Source organism: Carassius carassius, chromosome 12 (genome assembly GCF_963082965.1).
Source record: "Carassius carassius chromosome 12, fCarCar2.1, whole genome shotgun sequence".
In the NCBI taxonomy this organism is placed as follows: Eukaryota; Metazoa; Chordata; class Actinopteri; order Cypriniformes; family Cyprinidae; genus Carassius; species Carassius carassius.
The window spans coordinates 30,049,080-30,064,221 of record NC_081766.1 but is presented as its reverse complement, the minus strand read 5'-3'; the positions used below and the strand labels follow the sequence as shown (position 1 = coordinate 30,064,221).

The 15,142-nt window shown below is 35.8% G+C and overlaps 1 protein-coding gene across 1 annotated transcript in view; it reads left to right on the top strand.

Moving 5' to 3' along the window:
* The first annotated feature begins 9,220 nt into the window (after nt 1-9,220).
* Nucleotides 9,221-15,142, top strand: part of LOC132155202 (carboxyl-terminal PDZ ligand of neuronal nitric oxide synthase protein-like) — a 50,098-nt gene continuing 44,176 nt past the window's right edge. The window contains exons 1-6 of the mRNA XM_059564066.1: nt 9,221-9,668; nt 9,979-10,050; nt 12,263-12,355; nt 12,483-12,541; nt 13,096-13,204; nt 14,607-14,685. Coding sequence (XP_059420049.1) covers nt 12,513-12,541; nt 13,096-13,204; nt 14,607-14,685 — 217 coding nt within the window. The 5' untranslated portion in view covers nt 9,221-9,668; nt 9,979-10,050; nt 12,263-12,355; nt 12,483-12,512. The remainder of the gene's footprint in view (nt 9,669-9,978; nt 10,051-12,262; nt 12,356-12,482; nt 12,542-13,095; nt 13,205-14,606; nt 14,686-15,142) is intronic.

Below are 15,142 nucleotides of genomic sequence, written 5' to 3'. Positions count from 1 at the left end.
TCCACACCTCTGCAGGAGCCCACTCTGACTCACTTTCTCTGAACCCCCTTATGCTTCCCTTTAAGACTGTATGAACACTACCGTGTCTACAATCCTTCTCAACATTAACATTTGAACAGAGAACAAATTAGGCAGTTGTAGAACAGTCTTATGAAAATGTACCATCATGTTAATATTTTTTTCTAAATACTTTTTTTAGTTTGGAAGAGAGCTTTTTATAGTTTTCTGAGAATAAAAAAGGAATGCCTTAAAGAACCCAGAAACCAAAACACACTGCTCTTAAGAAATTATAACTTTTACTTTTTACTTTTGTAACATCAGAAGCTTTTTTATTCTCCAAACATCCACAAGACAAGACAAGCAGAACCTGTTAAGAATGAACACCTTTAAATCCAATAAGAATTAATTAAAGTGCTATAAATACTTCTCATATTTGTAATTTCCCCCCATAATAACTTTCAATTAAAGAACATACAGTTGGTGAAACTCCTTGAATCACAAAATGAGTGTGGTTCACTAATGTACCTAAATTGACATTACGAGTTTTACACACACACACGTGTGTATATATATATATATATATATATGTGTGTGTATATATATATATATATATATATATATATATATATTTGGTTATGAAATGTTTTATATTGCTTTGAAATGTTATGTTTATCTGAATTAAGCCAAGTTCTATATTATGGTTTCATTTTGTTGTTTTTTTTGTTTGCACAAAATTTTCATAAATCTGAAAATACTGTCAACAGCCACTGAAAATAAGTAAATAATTTAACAAAATGTAAATTATCACACACACACACACACACACACACACACACACACACACACACACACACACACACACACACACACATATATATATACTTTTTTTTTGCCTGTTTCTTTCCTTACAGTGACCAAATATAATATGAACAGAACTATGAGAGAGAGAGAGAAAACAATTCTTCACTGAACACCTTTTAAACTAACTCCAAAAGCTAAGTGAAATTATACAAATTACAACCCGAATTCCAGAAAAGTTGGAACGTTTTTTAAATTTTAATAAAATGAAAACTAAAAGACTTTCAAATCACATGAGCCAATATTTTATTCACAATAGAACATAGATAACATAGCAAATGTTTAAACTGAGAAAGTTTACAATTTTATGCACAAAATGAGCTCATTTCAATTTTGATTTCTGCTACAGGTCTCAAAATAGTTGGGACGGGGCATGTTTACCATGGTGTAGCATCTCCTTTTCTTTTCAAAACAGTTTGAAGACGTCTGGGCATTGAGGCTATGAGTTGCTGGAGTTTTGCTGTTGGAATTTGGTCCCATTCTTGCCTTATATAGATTTCCAGCTGCTGAAGAGTTCGTGGTCGTCTTTGACGTATTTTTCGTTTAATAATGCGCCAAATGTTCTCTATAGGTGAAAGATCTGGACTGCAGGCAGGCCAGGTTAGCACCCGGACTCTTCTACGACGAAGCCATGCTGTTGTTATAGCTGCAGTATGTGGTTTTGCATTGTCCTGCTGAAATAAACAAGGCCTTCCCTGAAATAGACGTTGTTTGGAGGGAATCATATGTTGCTCTAAAACCTTTATATACCTTTCAGCATTCACAGAGCCTTCCAAAACATGCAAGCTGCCCATACCGTATGCACTTATGCACCCCCATACCATCAGAGATGCTGGCTTTTGAACTGAACGCTGATAACATGCTGGAAGGTCTCCCTCCTCTTTAGCCCGGAGGACATGGCGTCCGTGATTTCCAACAAGAATGTCAAATTTGGACTCGTCTGACCATAAAACACTATTCCACTTTGAAATAGTCCATTTTAAATGAGCCTTGGCCCACAGGACACGACGGCGCTTCTGGACCATGTTCACATATGGCTTCCTTTTTGCATGATAGAGCTTTAATTGGCATCTGCTGATGGCACGGCGGATTGTGTTTACCGACAGTGGTTTCTGAAAGTATTCCTGGGCCCATTTAGTAATGTCATTGACACAATCATGCCGATGAGTGATGCAGTGTCGTCTGAGAGCCCGAAGACCACGGGCATCCAATAAAGGTCTCCGGCCTTGTCCCTTACGCACAGAGATTTCTCCAGTTTCTCTGAATCTTTTGATGATGTTATGCACTGTAGATGATGAGATTTGCAAAGCCTTTGCAATTTGACGTTGAGGAACATTGTTTTTAAAGTTTTCCACAATTTTTTTATGCAGTCTTTCACAGATTGGAGAGCCTCTGCCCATCTTTACTTCTGAGAGACTCTGCTTCTCTAAGACAAAGCTTTTATAGCTAATCATGTTACAGACCTGATATCAATTAACTTAATTAATCACTAGATGTTCTCCCAGCTGAATCTTTTCAAAACTGCTTGCTTTTTTAGCCATTTGTTGCCCCCGTGCCAACTTTTTTGAGACCTGTAGCAGGCATTAAATTTTAAATGAGTTAATTAAGTGGATAAAAGTGTAAAATTTCTCAGTTTAAACATTTGCTACGTTATCTATGTTCTATTGTGAATAAAATATTGGCTCATGTGATTTGAAATTCCTTTGGTTTTCATTTTATTAAAATTTAAAAAACGTCCCAACTTTTCCGGAATTCGGGTTGTACATCTACAACTTTTACACCAACTTTTTATTTTCTTTATATGTTTTCTTCTTATAACAAAACCTCTGTAAAGAGAAATGCTGGGCTGTGGAGGCATGTGGATTGCTAGACCGTGAGCTCACACTGCCAGTGCTAAATGGATCCCGGGCCTCTCTCTTACAGTAAGAGTACACTTCCTTCTTCTAAAGATGTCTGAGGTTGTGGTGAACTTTCTTTTTTGGCAGTTTGATTATGGTAAGTGCTGATGAAATTAACAACATCAACAGTCTGCTACGTCACAGTTATTTACAGTAAATACTGCCACATTTAATCATTGTTGCTGTTTCAGGTGACATACACCCACCTGCCCGCATAAGTTATTCATAATTCAGGGTTATGCGGGTGTAGTCACACTGAAGCATGCAGACACATTAAGTGGATTTCAGAGAAATGACCATTGGTTTCCATTTCTATTGTTCCACATGACTGGGCAGCATTTGAAACCGCTATTCCTGAACACAGGAGCTGGTGATGAGGAAGTCCTCATAAGTCTGTCGGCCAGGAAGTTGGAATGAGCTTTTACAGTTAGTTTTTTTTTTTTTTTTACCCCAGAAATACCTTGTTTAAATATAAACACAATAGGATTAGTGGGTGGGGTGGGAGTATTTTTTGCAATGATTTTGCAATGGCAAAAAATAAATATTAAAAAAAAAAAAAAGCTAAATAAATGTATTGTTTAGGGAACAAAATAATTATTTTAATAAATTATTTAAAATAAATTATATTTTAATAAATAATTGTTTCTAAATAAATTTGTACAAATTATTCAAGAATAAAAAAATAATATATTGCAAAGCAGCTTTAATGCTGTAAAATGATTAAATCTTACTGGTAATATTGTAAAAAACATTTTTAGTTGTAAATAAAACAATGATTATTGGATTGTTTTATACTGTAAAAGAATGGCCCAATGTACTGTATTAATTTAAAAATGACTTTCTGTATTGATTTTTTTTATGTATTTTTGTTGTTGTTGTTATTTACAGGTGTTTTTACATTTTATTTTGAATTTTACACTTCATTGCATTAGGTTAATGGAAATGTCCATAAATTACTTGACAATGTCCTGGCTGAAAACTAACAGTACCTTTTATTTATTTATTAATTTATTTTACAGTGCACAAGAAAATATATATATTTTTTTTTAATGTTATGTTTAATTCAGTGTCTTACTTGCCGTTTCTTTGTAATTAAGTGTGAAATTTAGAAGCAGTTTTGGATTGATTCAATGTACTCATTTTTCAATGACAAGTAAAAAAAAAAAAATTCTCTCAGTTTAAGACTCTAATGCATGATGGGTACTTTAGCTTAGCTGAAAATACAACAATAACAACTGATTGGCTTCATTTAGCATCCTGCTGTTAACAGGCTAACATTCTTATAAGGGAACAATCACATTCATCCTTCATATTGTCTGTCCTGTGCTCGCCCTCCATTTCTCCCTCTTCTTGAGCTCTTCATCTCCAAAGGGGGCTGTTACATTGATTTGAGGTCAAACTGACAAAAGATGAACCGTGGAACTACAAGCCTCACAGTCCCCTAAAGTAATAACATAAAAAATAAAAATACTCAGTAGGTACAGTGTGTTCTGAGACAGAATCTTCTCACATGTTTCTGTGCTGTGAAAACATAGTGTGTCAAGCAGTGCACACGTTTGCTGTGTTATTGTGTGCACTTATTTATAGTCACATCACAATCAAGTTCAGGAATATGACGCAAGTCTCTTAACACTTTGAAAGGTAGACCCATGAGCCGAAAGAACATTAAAGGTCATATTGTCTCTATAAATGAAAAACGTTTTGATGAGAATGCCTGAAATATCAAAAGCAACATCAGTGAGGCAAACTAGGTGTTAGTCTTGTTAGGAAACAGCCCATTAAAATGATAATTGAAGGCTAAGACAGCAACAAGACAGCACAGGTTTGAAAATTAAATTATATAGGGTTAATAAACAAATCTAGAACTACTCCCCCCCCCCCCCCCACCACAAAAAAAATAAATAAAAATAAAATAAAATAAAAATAATAATAATGGTTTGTACTGATGTCCATCATGATGAAACAATGAAAGTCACATGAGGAATCAGAGTTGAAGTGGCCTTTCCATAAAACATTTCCAGCTCTCATTCAGTATGCTTTTGTAAAATGTGATTTGTATGAAATTTAATAAAGGTTGTATTAATGTTGTATGAAGGTTCACTCCCATAACCTCACCCCTAAACCTTTACCCTTTAGTACAGTGGAAGCAAATTGTATGAATGAGATCATATGAATTCATAAGAATTTATACTTGTAGTTTCTAAACTAATTAGAAGTGTTAAGAACACTGATTCTTGAACATTTAGATTACTACAGTGCAGTGTCATTGGATCATATAAAGGCATATGAATGAAACTGTACAAATTCATATGAATTAACAGTCATTCTTGGTGCATATGGTCATACACACAGAGATAAAGCAAAATCATGTAAGACCCAAACACTAAAATAATGTTTAAAACACAAAATAACATAAAATGTAATGCAGAACATCCATGTATATTATTGTTGAAAAAAAAGAAAACTATGTAAATAAATTCTAATCATATATGATGTGTCACAAAGCAATTCTGCACTGTAATATATATATATATATATATATATATATATATATATATATTTTTTTTTTTTTTTTTTTTTTTTTTTTTTTTTTTTCATTCAATTTTATTGAAAAAGTTCAATAAAACATCTTTATTGAATTTCTACAGGCAGAGGAAAATAGCCAAACCAAAAAGAAACAAAATGTACAGTAACATTCATAAAAGTGTACAGTACACAATGGAGAGCGAGCATGTAAGTGGGGCTAGTGCCATCTAGTGGTTGCTAATTTCTGTGGCTCATGTTTGACACTCCTGAAGTGTTTCCACTATTGTGTGCCATATGCATCAGACATTCAGGGTGGTCTGAGGCTGAGACTAGTGTGTGTGTAGCTTGGACAAGGCTAAAAGGGCAGAAAGAAAGTCTTAAAACTCAAAGAGAATCGACTCAGAAGAGACGTGAATGAATGCACGCGCGTCACCCGATCCACATATGCATGGATTCCTTTTTGCATGAGCAATTTATGATACATTAATGCAGAACAGAACATTTTTATTCACAAACATGTCTGTATTTGTACAAATCGCTGCACAAACATTTAATCCCGAATTCCACAGACTCAAATTGTAAGGCATTTGTTTGTGGTTAGTAAGATACATGTATAAAATGTATGCAGTACATGGATAATTCTGCGTACATCTATTAATAATTTTGAGTCTAATTTCATCCCATACTTTCCCAACTCTACCCCTAAACCTACCTCACAGAAAATTGTATGCAATTTTCAAAATACTTAGGGTGCTTTCACATCATAGTTTGGTTAATTTGGTCCGAACCAAGGGCAAACAATTATACATTGTAGCATTTTTCAGCTTTTTTGGTTCCTTTTCACACCAGACTGATTGCTTTGTTCCGAACCAGTTTAAACAAACCAAAATGCAGTCACATGACAACATCCACATCACTCATTGGCCATGACGTATTTCCTAAACTGCTTTTCGATTGGTCAGAATTTATGTGCGGGAAAATTCCAACATAAGAGGAAAAGCCAGCAAACAACACGGAGACAACACAACTATGGAGAGACGACTGAGCGGGCTGGTTTTGTCCCTGGCCATAATCTATTACATTGTTTGTATACACCACAATATGCAAACAATACATTTCTATAATGAAGTGCGGATGCGGCTTGAAAACAACATTCTAATGCACTGCAAACGGCCCGCTCGTAACTTCAAGTGGAGGAGTGCATTAATTCTTCTGAACTCTGACATGCTCATGATCATCTGACCAAATTTCTATGAGGCTCCGCCCCTCCTCACTACTCCAAGTTTGTCCACGAGCTGGCATGCTAAAGTGCAAACTGTCAACAAACACTTCCTCATCCCTCATCCCAGTACTTTTTGCAGTTGGGTCTGTTCGAGGTCGGATCACGTTCTCACCACAAACGGACCGTTCCAGAGTTCGTTTACGCTTGTTTGGTCCACCTTTGGTGCACACCTGAGTGCGATTGCTGCTTTCACACCTGCCCAAACGAACCGCACCAAAGGGGGAAACGAAATCAACGATTCAACCGAACTAAATGAGGCAGGTGTGAAAGCACCCTTAATTTAGTATAATTTAGAGATGTTCTCCTCATGGGGGCCAAAAAATGTGGGGACATTTGGTACACACACACACAACAGTTAGATTTGTTCAGATAAAGTAGGCCTATATATTCTTTGGAATGCTTTGCCATTATCTATAAAATCCTCATCAAGCATTGACATTTTTAAAAAAGGTCTTAAAGGGTTAGTTCACCCAAAAAGGAAAATTATGTCATTAATGACTCACCCTCATGTCGTTCCAAACCCGTAAGACCTCCGTTCATCTTCGGAACACAGTTTAAAATATTTTAGATTTAGAGCTTTCTGTCCCTCCATTGAAAGTGTGTGTACGGTATACTTTCCATGTCCAGAAATGTAAGAAAAACATCTTCAAAGTAGTCCATGTGACATCAGAGGGTCCGTTCATTCAGCATTGTCTTCTCTTCCGTGTCTGTTGTGAGCGCGTTCAGTGCAGTGTAGTGATATCCGGTTCACGAACGAATCACTCGATGTAACCGGATCTTCTTGAACCAGTTCACCAAATCAAACTGAATAGTTTGAAACAGTTAGCATCTCCAATAAGCATTAATCCACAAATGACTTAAGCTGTTAACTTTTGTAATGTGCTGGCTCTCCCTCTGAGTTAAAACAAACCAATATCCTGGAGTAATTCATTTACTCAAACAGTACACTGACTGAACTGCTGTGAAGAGAGAACTTAAGATGAACACCGAGCTGAGCCAGATAATGAACAAAAGATTGACTCGTTCTCGAGTCAAGAACGGTTTCTGTCGGACGCGTCCGATTCAAGAACCGAGGAGCTGATGATAACTGCGCATATGTTGTGTGATTCAGCGTGAAGCAGACCGACACACAAAGCGTCTGAACCGAACTGATTCTTTTGGTGATTGATTCTGAACTGATTCTGTGCTAATGTTATGAGCGCAGGTAAACCGAAGGCTTGAATCAAGGGCAATCATCGCCAATGACGTCATTACGTCGAGCGCAAAAGAACCGGTGAACCGTTTTCTTCAACCGGTTTATTGAATCGAACTGTCCGGAAGAACCGGTTTGCAGAAAAGAACCGAACTTCCTATCTCTACTGGTGATCCGAAAACCGATGCAACCGGATCTTGAGTCAATCTTTCGTTCGTTATCTGGATCGGCTCGGTGATCATCTTCAGTTCTCTCTTCACAGCAGTTCAGTCAGTGTACTGTTTGAGTACATGAATTACTCAGGGATATTGGATGGTTTGTTTTAGAAAAAAAAAAGTTAACAGCTTAAGTCATTTGTGGATCAATGCTTATTGGAGACGTGAACCGTTTCAAACGATTCAGTTCGATTTGGTGAATCGGTTCAAGAAGATCCGGTTACATCGAATGATTCGTTCGCAAACCGGATATCACTACACTGCAGTGAACGAGCTCACAACAGACCCGGAAGAGAACACAATGCTGAATAAGGTCCTCGTTTTTGTTATTTTTTGGACCAAAATGTTTTTTCGATGCTTCAAGAAATTCTAACTGACCCTCTGATGTCACATGGACTACTTTGATGATGATTTTTTACCTTTCTGGACATGGATAGTATACCGTACACACACTTTGAATGGAGGGACAGAAAGCTCTCGAACTAAATCTAAAATATCTTAAACTGTGTTCCAAAGATAAACTGAGGTCTTACGGGTTTGGAACGACATGAGGGTGAGTTATTAATGACATAATTTTCCTTTTTGGGTGAACTAACCCTTTAGACTTGTTTTACCAGGCTTTCGGAATGTAATTGGTCGGACGACCGTGAATAGCTTGTTTTATTGTTTTATGTTTTTGGTGTCATGCTATCAATCTTCTATGTTTTTTCCTGTGTTTTAGATTTTATGCTTCTTGTGTACAGAATATAGGGCCATTTTTATTGTTTTGAAAGTGCTTTATAAATGAAATTGAGTTAAGTCGAGTTCGGTGGTTTATTAGTCTACATATTGTGAACACTGGGATTGCTCAAACAGTCTTTGGGTTAGTCTGTCAGTTTGTCTTTGAGTGATATTACATACATTTTAAATCCTAACTTCTAATTTAAGCCACAGTGCATGACTTCAATTTAATCGAGTATCTATCTATCAATCTTTTTTTTTTTTTTTTTTTACCACAAGATGTCAGCACTTAACAAGCGTTTCCAAAGTCCGGTATATTTCACAGCCTGACAGTATGGCTTCATACAAAACCAGGACGCGAAATTACGAATGCTACTGCACTAAAGGTTGACGAATGAATATTAATGAACACATGCAGACTTCCTATCGGGAACGTTTTCGTCATGAATAAGACTTTGGTCGTGCTAATATTGCTTGACGACCTTCCAATGGCGAAGGCTTGGCTGATGAATATTAATAGACAAGCCTTTGCCATAGTAAGACCCATAAATTCACAATAAGGGACAGTCTGCGCCAACGGGGACAGATGGGATATTTATCATCATGCTGGAAATCCAGACTTTGCGCACTAACAGTCACCACACGCCTTCTGAACCCTCTGCTCGGCTATGAAACAAACACAAAAGATCATATTTTACTGTAAATTATGCTGAATGCCTCTGCGGAGGAGCATCTCTGCCTTTGCCTTTGGACATTTTCAGGTCTGCCGTCATCTTTCTGTGAGAAATCTCTCAGAAGTCAGTGCAGCCAGGAGGCTTCAGCATAATTTAAGTAAATAAAGGTATCGAACGATATTTCCATACAATACAACGATGCTGGAGAAGAGTAAATATAATTTGGTAGACGACTCAGTGGATCAGAGGATTCCTGCTGATAATGATGGGCAGGTCCAGCATGGGCTCACATTCGAGGTGAAGGTAAATATTAGAAAAAAAAAAAAAAAAAAAAAATGAATTGTGTACTACTTCATTAGTACACTTATTACCATGTAATTGCATTATGAGTACTATAACGTAATTATCGTGTTGAAAGGATTTTAAAAACCCATTGTCACTGTAATTATTTTAATAATTTGTAATATTTACATGGACAGTGTAGTGTAAGGTTTTACCATTAAGTGGCTTACTGTACATCACCTGTTGCACTGGCATGCATGCAAAGCATTGACTTTTTCCCAGAATATAGGTAGTTTATCTTATGTTAATTGTTTAACCTCTTCTGTCACAGTTCATCGGGAGCCTGGATATCATGCGACCCAAAAGCAGGATTGAAATATTGGTCCCTATGAGACATATACGGGTAAGGGTTCCTGAATTTGAAAGGTGAAGTATAGGAAAAACTTCATAAAGATGCCGACCGTTGACCTTTTTGAAAGAATGATGTATAAATGGCATATCTTACACACAAATAACTGATTCAAAATGTTTTACAATAATGATATTGCTGGTAATTAGCTTATGTTTTAATTATAGCGCATTAATATATAGTATTATGTATTATAATATTATATATTGATACTTAAATAGCATGATAATAATAATTTATCATCATCAATAATGCACAGTAATATTATTGACAAAAAAAATATTTTATATATATATATATATATATATATATATATATATATCAGTCAAGAACAAAAATGTTACAGAAACAACAAGAACAATAATAATTAACTGAAATAACTGAAAAAATAACATGTCAGAATGTATTTATATTGTTTGCATTCAAGCTGCATAAACTACAAAATCTTGTGTAAAACCAGATGGCCTTTTCTCCAGATTGGTTTGAAAATCATCCAAAGAGGATCTTAAACTGCAGGCGAGACCATCTAAGAGTACATACATATGCTCACATGCTCAATGAACTGTATATTGATTTGTGACATAGGCTAGAAGTAGCGCAAAACCTTAAATATATCTTCTTGATTTTTGCAGTATAATATGTCTTTGTAACCATGTAACATAATTCTTAAGAGTTTTTCAAAGCTCTTAATGATTACAAATTTTGCTCTGAAGAACTAGTCCTGATAGAGCAACATCATACATTCATACTCTGAATTTAGGAAGAATCCCATTTATTAGGTATGGTAGGTTCATGTGTTGGAAGTTGTTTATTCAAATAATGTGGTACCAGTGTAAAGACTATTCGCTCGTGTCTTCTTTTCTCAGGGATCCAGTATTTATGTCATTGCACCAGTGTGCTGGCAGCAGCAGCACAGTTTAGCTTAATCTACTTTGCTCCATCAAATAGAATCTATTTGAGCAATGTTTAGACTTATTTGCACAAGATTTCTCTTCAGGCAACTTTTCCTGCTGATAAATCAATTGATAAAGTCATTAGTATTTCATAGCACTCAAGTTTTTTTTAGCTTCCTCTGCTGTATGTATTTTGAGAAGATTTGACAGCAGACAGTAACAAGTTTCTTAAAAAATAGCTTGACTTGCTAGTGGTACATGTTAGCAGTAATCAAAGTTTCAGATGAAAGAGCTTTCTCTAAACCCAGCCACACTTCAGTATGCCTAGTGCGTCGTCTTTAATCCCACCCTTGTGGAGTTGCTGTTTATTTCCTAGTCTTTGATTATTCATGCAGTCTGCAAATTTCTTATCAGTGCAAGTTGTTCAAGTTTCCAAGAATATGTTTGATTTGAGATATATGTTATAATCCATATTTTTCTTACTTAATTGTTAATTTATACTGTAAATAATGTGGTGACTCCAATTAGCTCTAACCAGATGACTTAATTTGTGTTTCATATGTTGATTTTGCAAAAAAAATAAAAGATAAAACATGAACACTCAGTGTAACTTAATTTTTTTTTTTTTTTTTTTTTTTATAGTACTCTCCTATTTTATACATGAATATTGGTTTTCACTGGAGCCTCTCATGTATAAGTATCTTCGTTGGAAATGAAATGACTATATCGCCACCTACTGTATAGTGGTGGTACTGTAGATACACTTGAAGTGAAGTGAAGTGACATTCAGCCAAGTATGGTGACCCATACTCGGAATTTGTGCTCTGCATTTAACCCATCCGAAGTGCACACACACAGAGCAGTGAACACACACACACACTGTGAGCACACACCCGGAGCAGTGGGCAGCCATTTATGCTGCGGCGCCTGGGGAGCAGTTGGGGGTTCGATGCCTTGCTCAAGGGCACCTAAGTCGTGGTATTGAAGGTGGAGAGAGAACTGTACATGCACCCCCCCCACCCCAATCCCACCCCAATTCCTGCCGGCCCGGGACTCGAACCCACAACCTTTCAATTGGGAGTCCGACTCTCTAACCATTAGGCCACAACTTCCCCAGATAAGCTATGCTACCAGATAAGAACAATGTGACCTGAACATAGAAGGAATATATAAAGAGTCCGAGATTGTTTTTTTGTATTGATTTATTTATAAAAAATAAAAATAAAAATAAATTACAATTTTTTAAGTGTAAGGTTCATGTTATGATTCATGTTTTAATTTATTAAATTCATAATTGTTTGTATAATTTTCAGTATGAGTTTAAAAGTAAGAACATCAAGAAGAAGAAAGTCAACCTTATTGTGTCAGTGGATGGTGTCAAGGTGGTTTTGCGAAAAAAGAAAAAGGTGAGGTGTTTTGTCCTTGCAATTTTATAATAACAGTTTCTGATGTTGTGCAATTAATTTTGTATACTGTATATGCAATTAATTATGAACATATTTCTTGACTAAAAATGTGATAAATATGTGTTAGATATATGACTATAGCTGAGATGAAAGCCAAATGACCCTGGCCCAGGACCCCATTTTCAGGTAATTCAGCCACATTGAAAGTTGATTTCTAATTTTTCTTGTGACTGGAGTGTCATGGCCTGTGGGGGCTTGATGACATTTATTATTGTGCACGCATATGTCACATCAAAATCAATCGGCTCCGTGAGCTGCAACAATAAAACTGAATATCTTTGAAATCCCCATAGCAACAACTAGTCTCCACTGCACATAAATGTCTCAGGTTATGCATGTAACCATGGTTTATCAGTAACATCATCAGTATTAACTAATGTCAGTACACATTATGTTTTTTATATTAAAACAATGTCCAATACCAACATGATCGTTCTGAAATGGATACATTTTTAGAATTTAGCTTGACATTATTGTGATATTTACTGTTGTATTTCATAACTTGTTTTAAATTTTTCAATTTTTAATTTTAAAATCTACTTTTTTATGTATTTCTGCAATGCTTTATGACGTCAAAGGGACCAAGTCAGTGAAGAAAGTGGTGGCCTTGTTGTTGTCATGGCAACGAGACAGTTTTAAGGTCAATTGCTGGAGCTCATTAGTCATTTTTTTTTTTTCAGAATATTTTATGTCTCGCATGACTCACAGGACCTGAAGATATTTAGTTACATAGCTAGAGACAAGAAAAACAATGTGTTCCGCTGCAATGTCTTCAAATCAAAGAGGAAGGTAAGCATCACCATAGTACAGGAAATCCACCAGACATTTGATCAAATTTGCACAAATATGTTAATAATATTGATTGATTGCCCAGGAATGGAAATGGATAAATGAGACATCTCAGCAGAGGATTCATTCAGCTGGAGATCAATTATTTAGCTGTTTCATTAATTATCATTTGATTTGAAGTAACGGGGTTGAACACTAAGGATGCCCTGCTGGTCCAGGACCAATGTAAGAGAGTTTTGGACCATAGGATGGAACAGTCACTAGCCCAAATGGATCAGTGTTGTGTGTTATATATAGATTACCATATTAAACAAATGGAAATGTTTTTTTTTTTTTTTTGGCTTTCTGATCCCAAGATTCAGCTACTCTCTGCAATTCTCCAGCTGTGATCCTTGGAGAGTCTTTGGCCTCTCAAACACTCCTTCCCAATGTGCATTAAGATGATATAGACACACGTCCTCTTCCAGACAGATTTGTAACATATTTAGTTGATTGAAACTTCTTAATTATTGCCCTGATGGTGGAAATGGGGATTTTCAATGCTTTAGCTATTGTCTTACAGCCACTATCTACTTTGTGAAGCTTAACAATCTTGTTCTGCACATCAGAACTATATTCTTTGGTTTTACTCCATGTGATGGATGATTAAGGGAATTTGACCTTTGTATTCCTCATATTTATAATCCTGTGGAACAGGAAGCAATGGCTGGATAATTTAATGTTCATAATCACCCTAGTGTGCTTTTTTTTAATAATATGAATAAGAATATACTTAAGAGATAGGAATATACTTCAATTGTTTTACTTCAGTGAAAGACACTGACAATGAAAAACATACATTTAATCAAAGATGTATTTTTTTCTAGCAAATATTAAAAACTGCTTAAAGAAATTATATATTTTCTTCCTCTAAATCAACACAAAATTTTAATCAGCTTTGATATTAATGATCTAACTACTATTTTATGACAATTCTAAGTAATTGTCTTGTGGGCTATTTTTGACCTGCGACAGGTTAGCTGTTTTCTACAGAAAAATAAATTTATGTCGGAATAAGCTGCTTGATATGAGTTTTTTTGGCTTGGGTTTTGTTCACAGCACAAGGGCCCATCTGAAATGAACTAACCCATCACTTTGACAGCACCACTGTAATGTGGAATTGACTTATGTATGTAATGTTCTTCCTCCCTGTCTCACCCACTCCTATTTTCCTTATATCTCTCATTCATTTCAATGAATCCCTTTTCCTCTCTCGAAGGTGAATTAATTCTTCTTAGTCTCTCCCAGTACAGCTTTTTTGTCTTATATCAAATGAAAATCTACGGTCATTTACCTGCATGTGGGAAAGCATGACATGTTCAATAAATCCTGGTTGCTTAAAAATGTACCGCCTTTGTCTCAGAGCCAAGCCATGAGGATAGTGCGGACCGTGGGTCAGGCGTTTGAAGTGTGCCATAAACAGAGTCTAGACAATGCTGACGGTAAGAAAACACTGACCTTCATTTTATCAAACGTGAACCACATTTCATCTCAAGTTTCATTGCTTGGCATTTAATAGGTGGCGAATTAATATAATTAAAATCAGTCTTCAAAATCTTCATCATCATCTTTATAACAGTTTCATTTCAATTTAGATTTTTCTTTTTGTATAAGAAAATATGGTCTGTGCACAGAAAAATAAATGATACTTTGGACCAACTTAAAAATAATTTGTTACAGCCAAACTTATTAGCTTTTCTCAAATAATATTGATGTAATATTAATAAAAAATGTGTATTGTTCCAAAGACAAAAACATTCTCACAAAATAAAATGTTTGAATATCGTGTGTAATCAGTCCAATGGAAGGGCGTGACGTCACCGACGGGGTGACGTAAGCGACCAGGAAGCTATAAAAGCACGTGCCACGCAGCTGGCGTCAGCTTCGAGTACCAGCAAG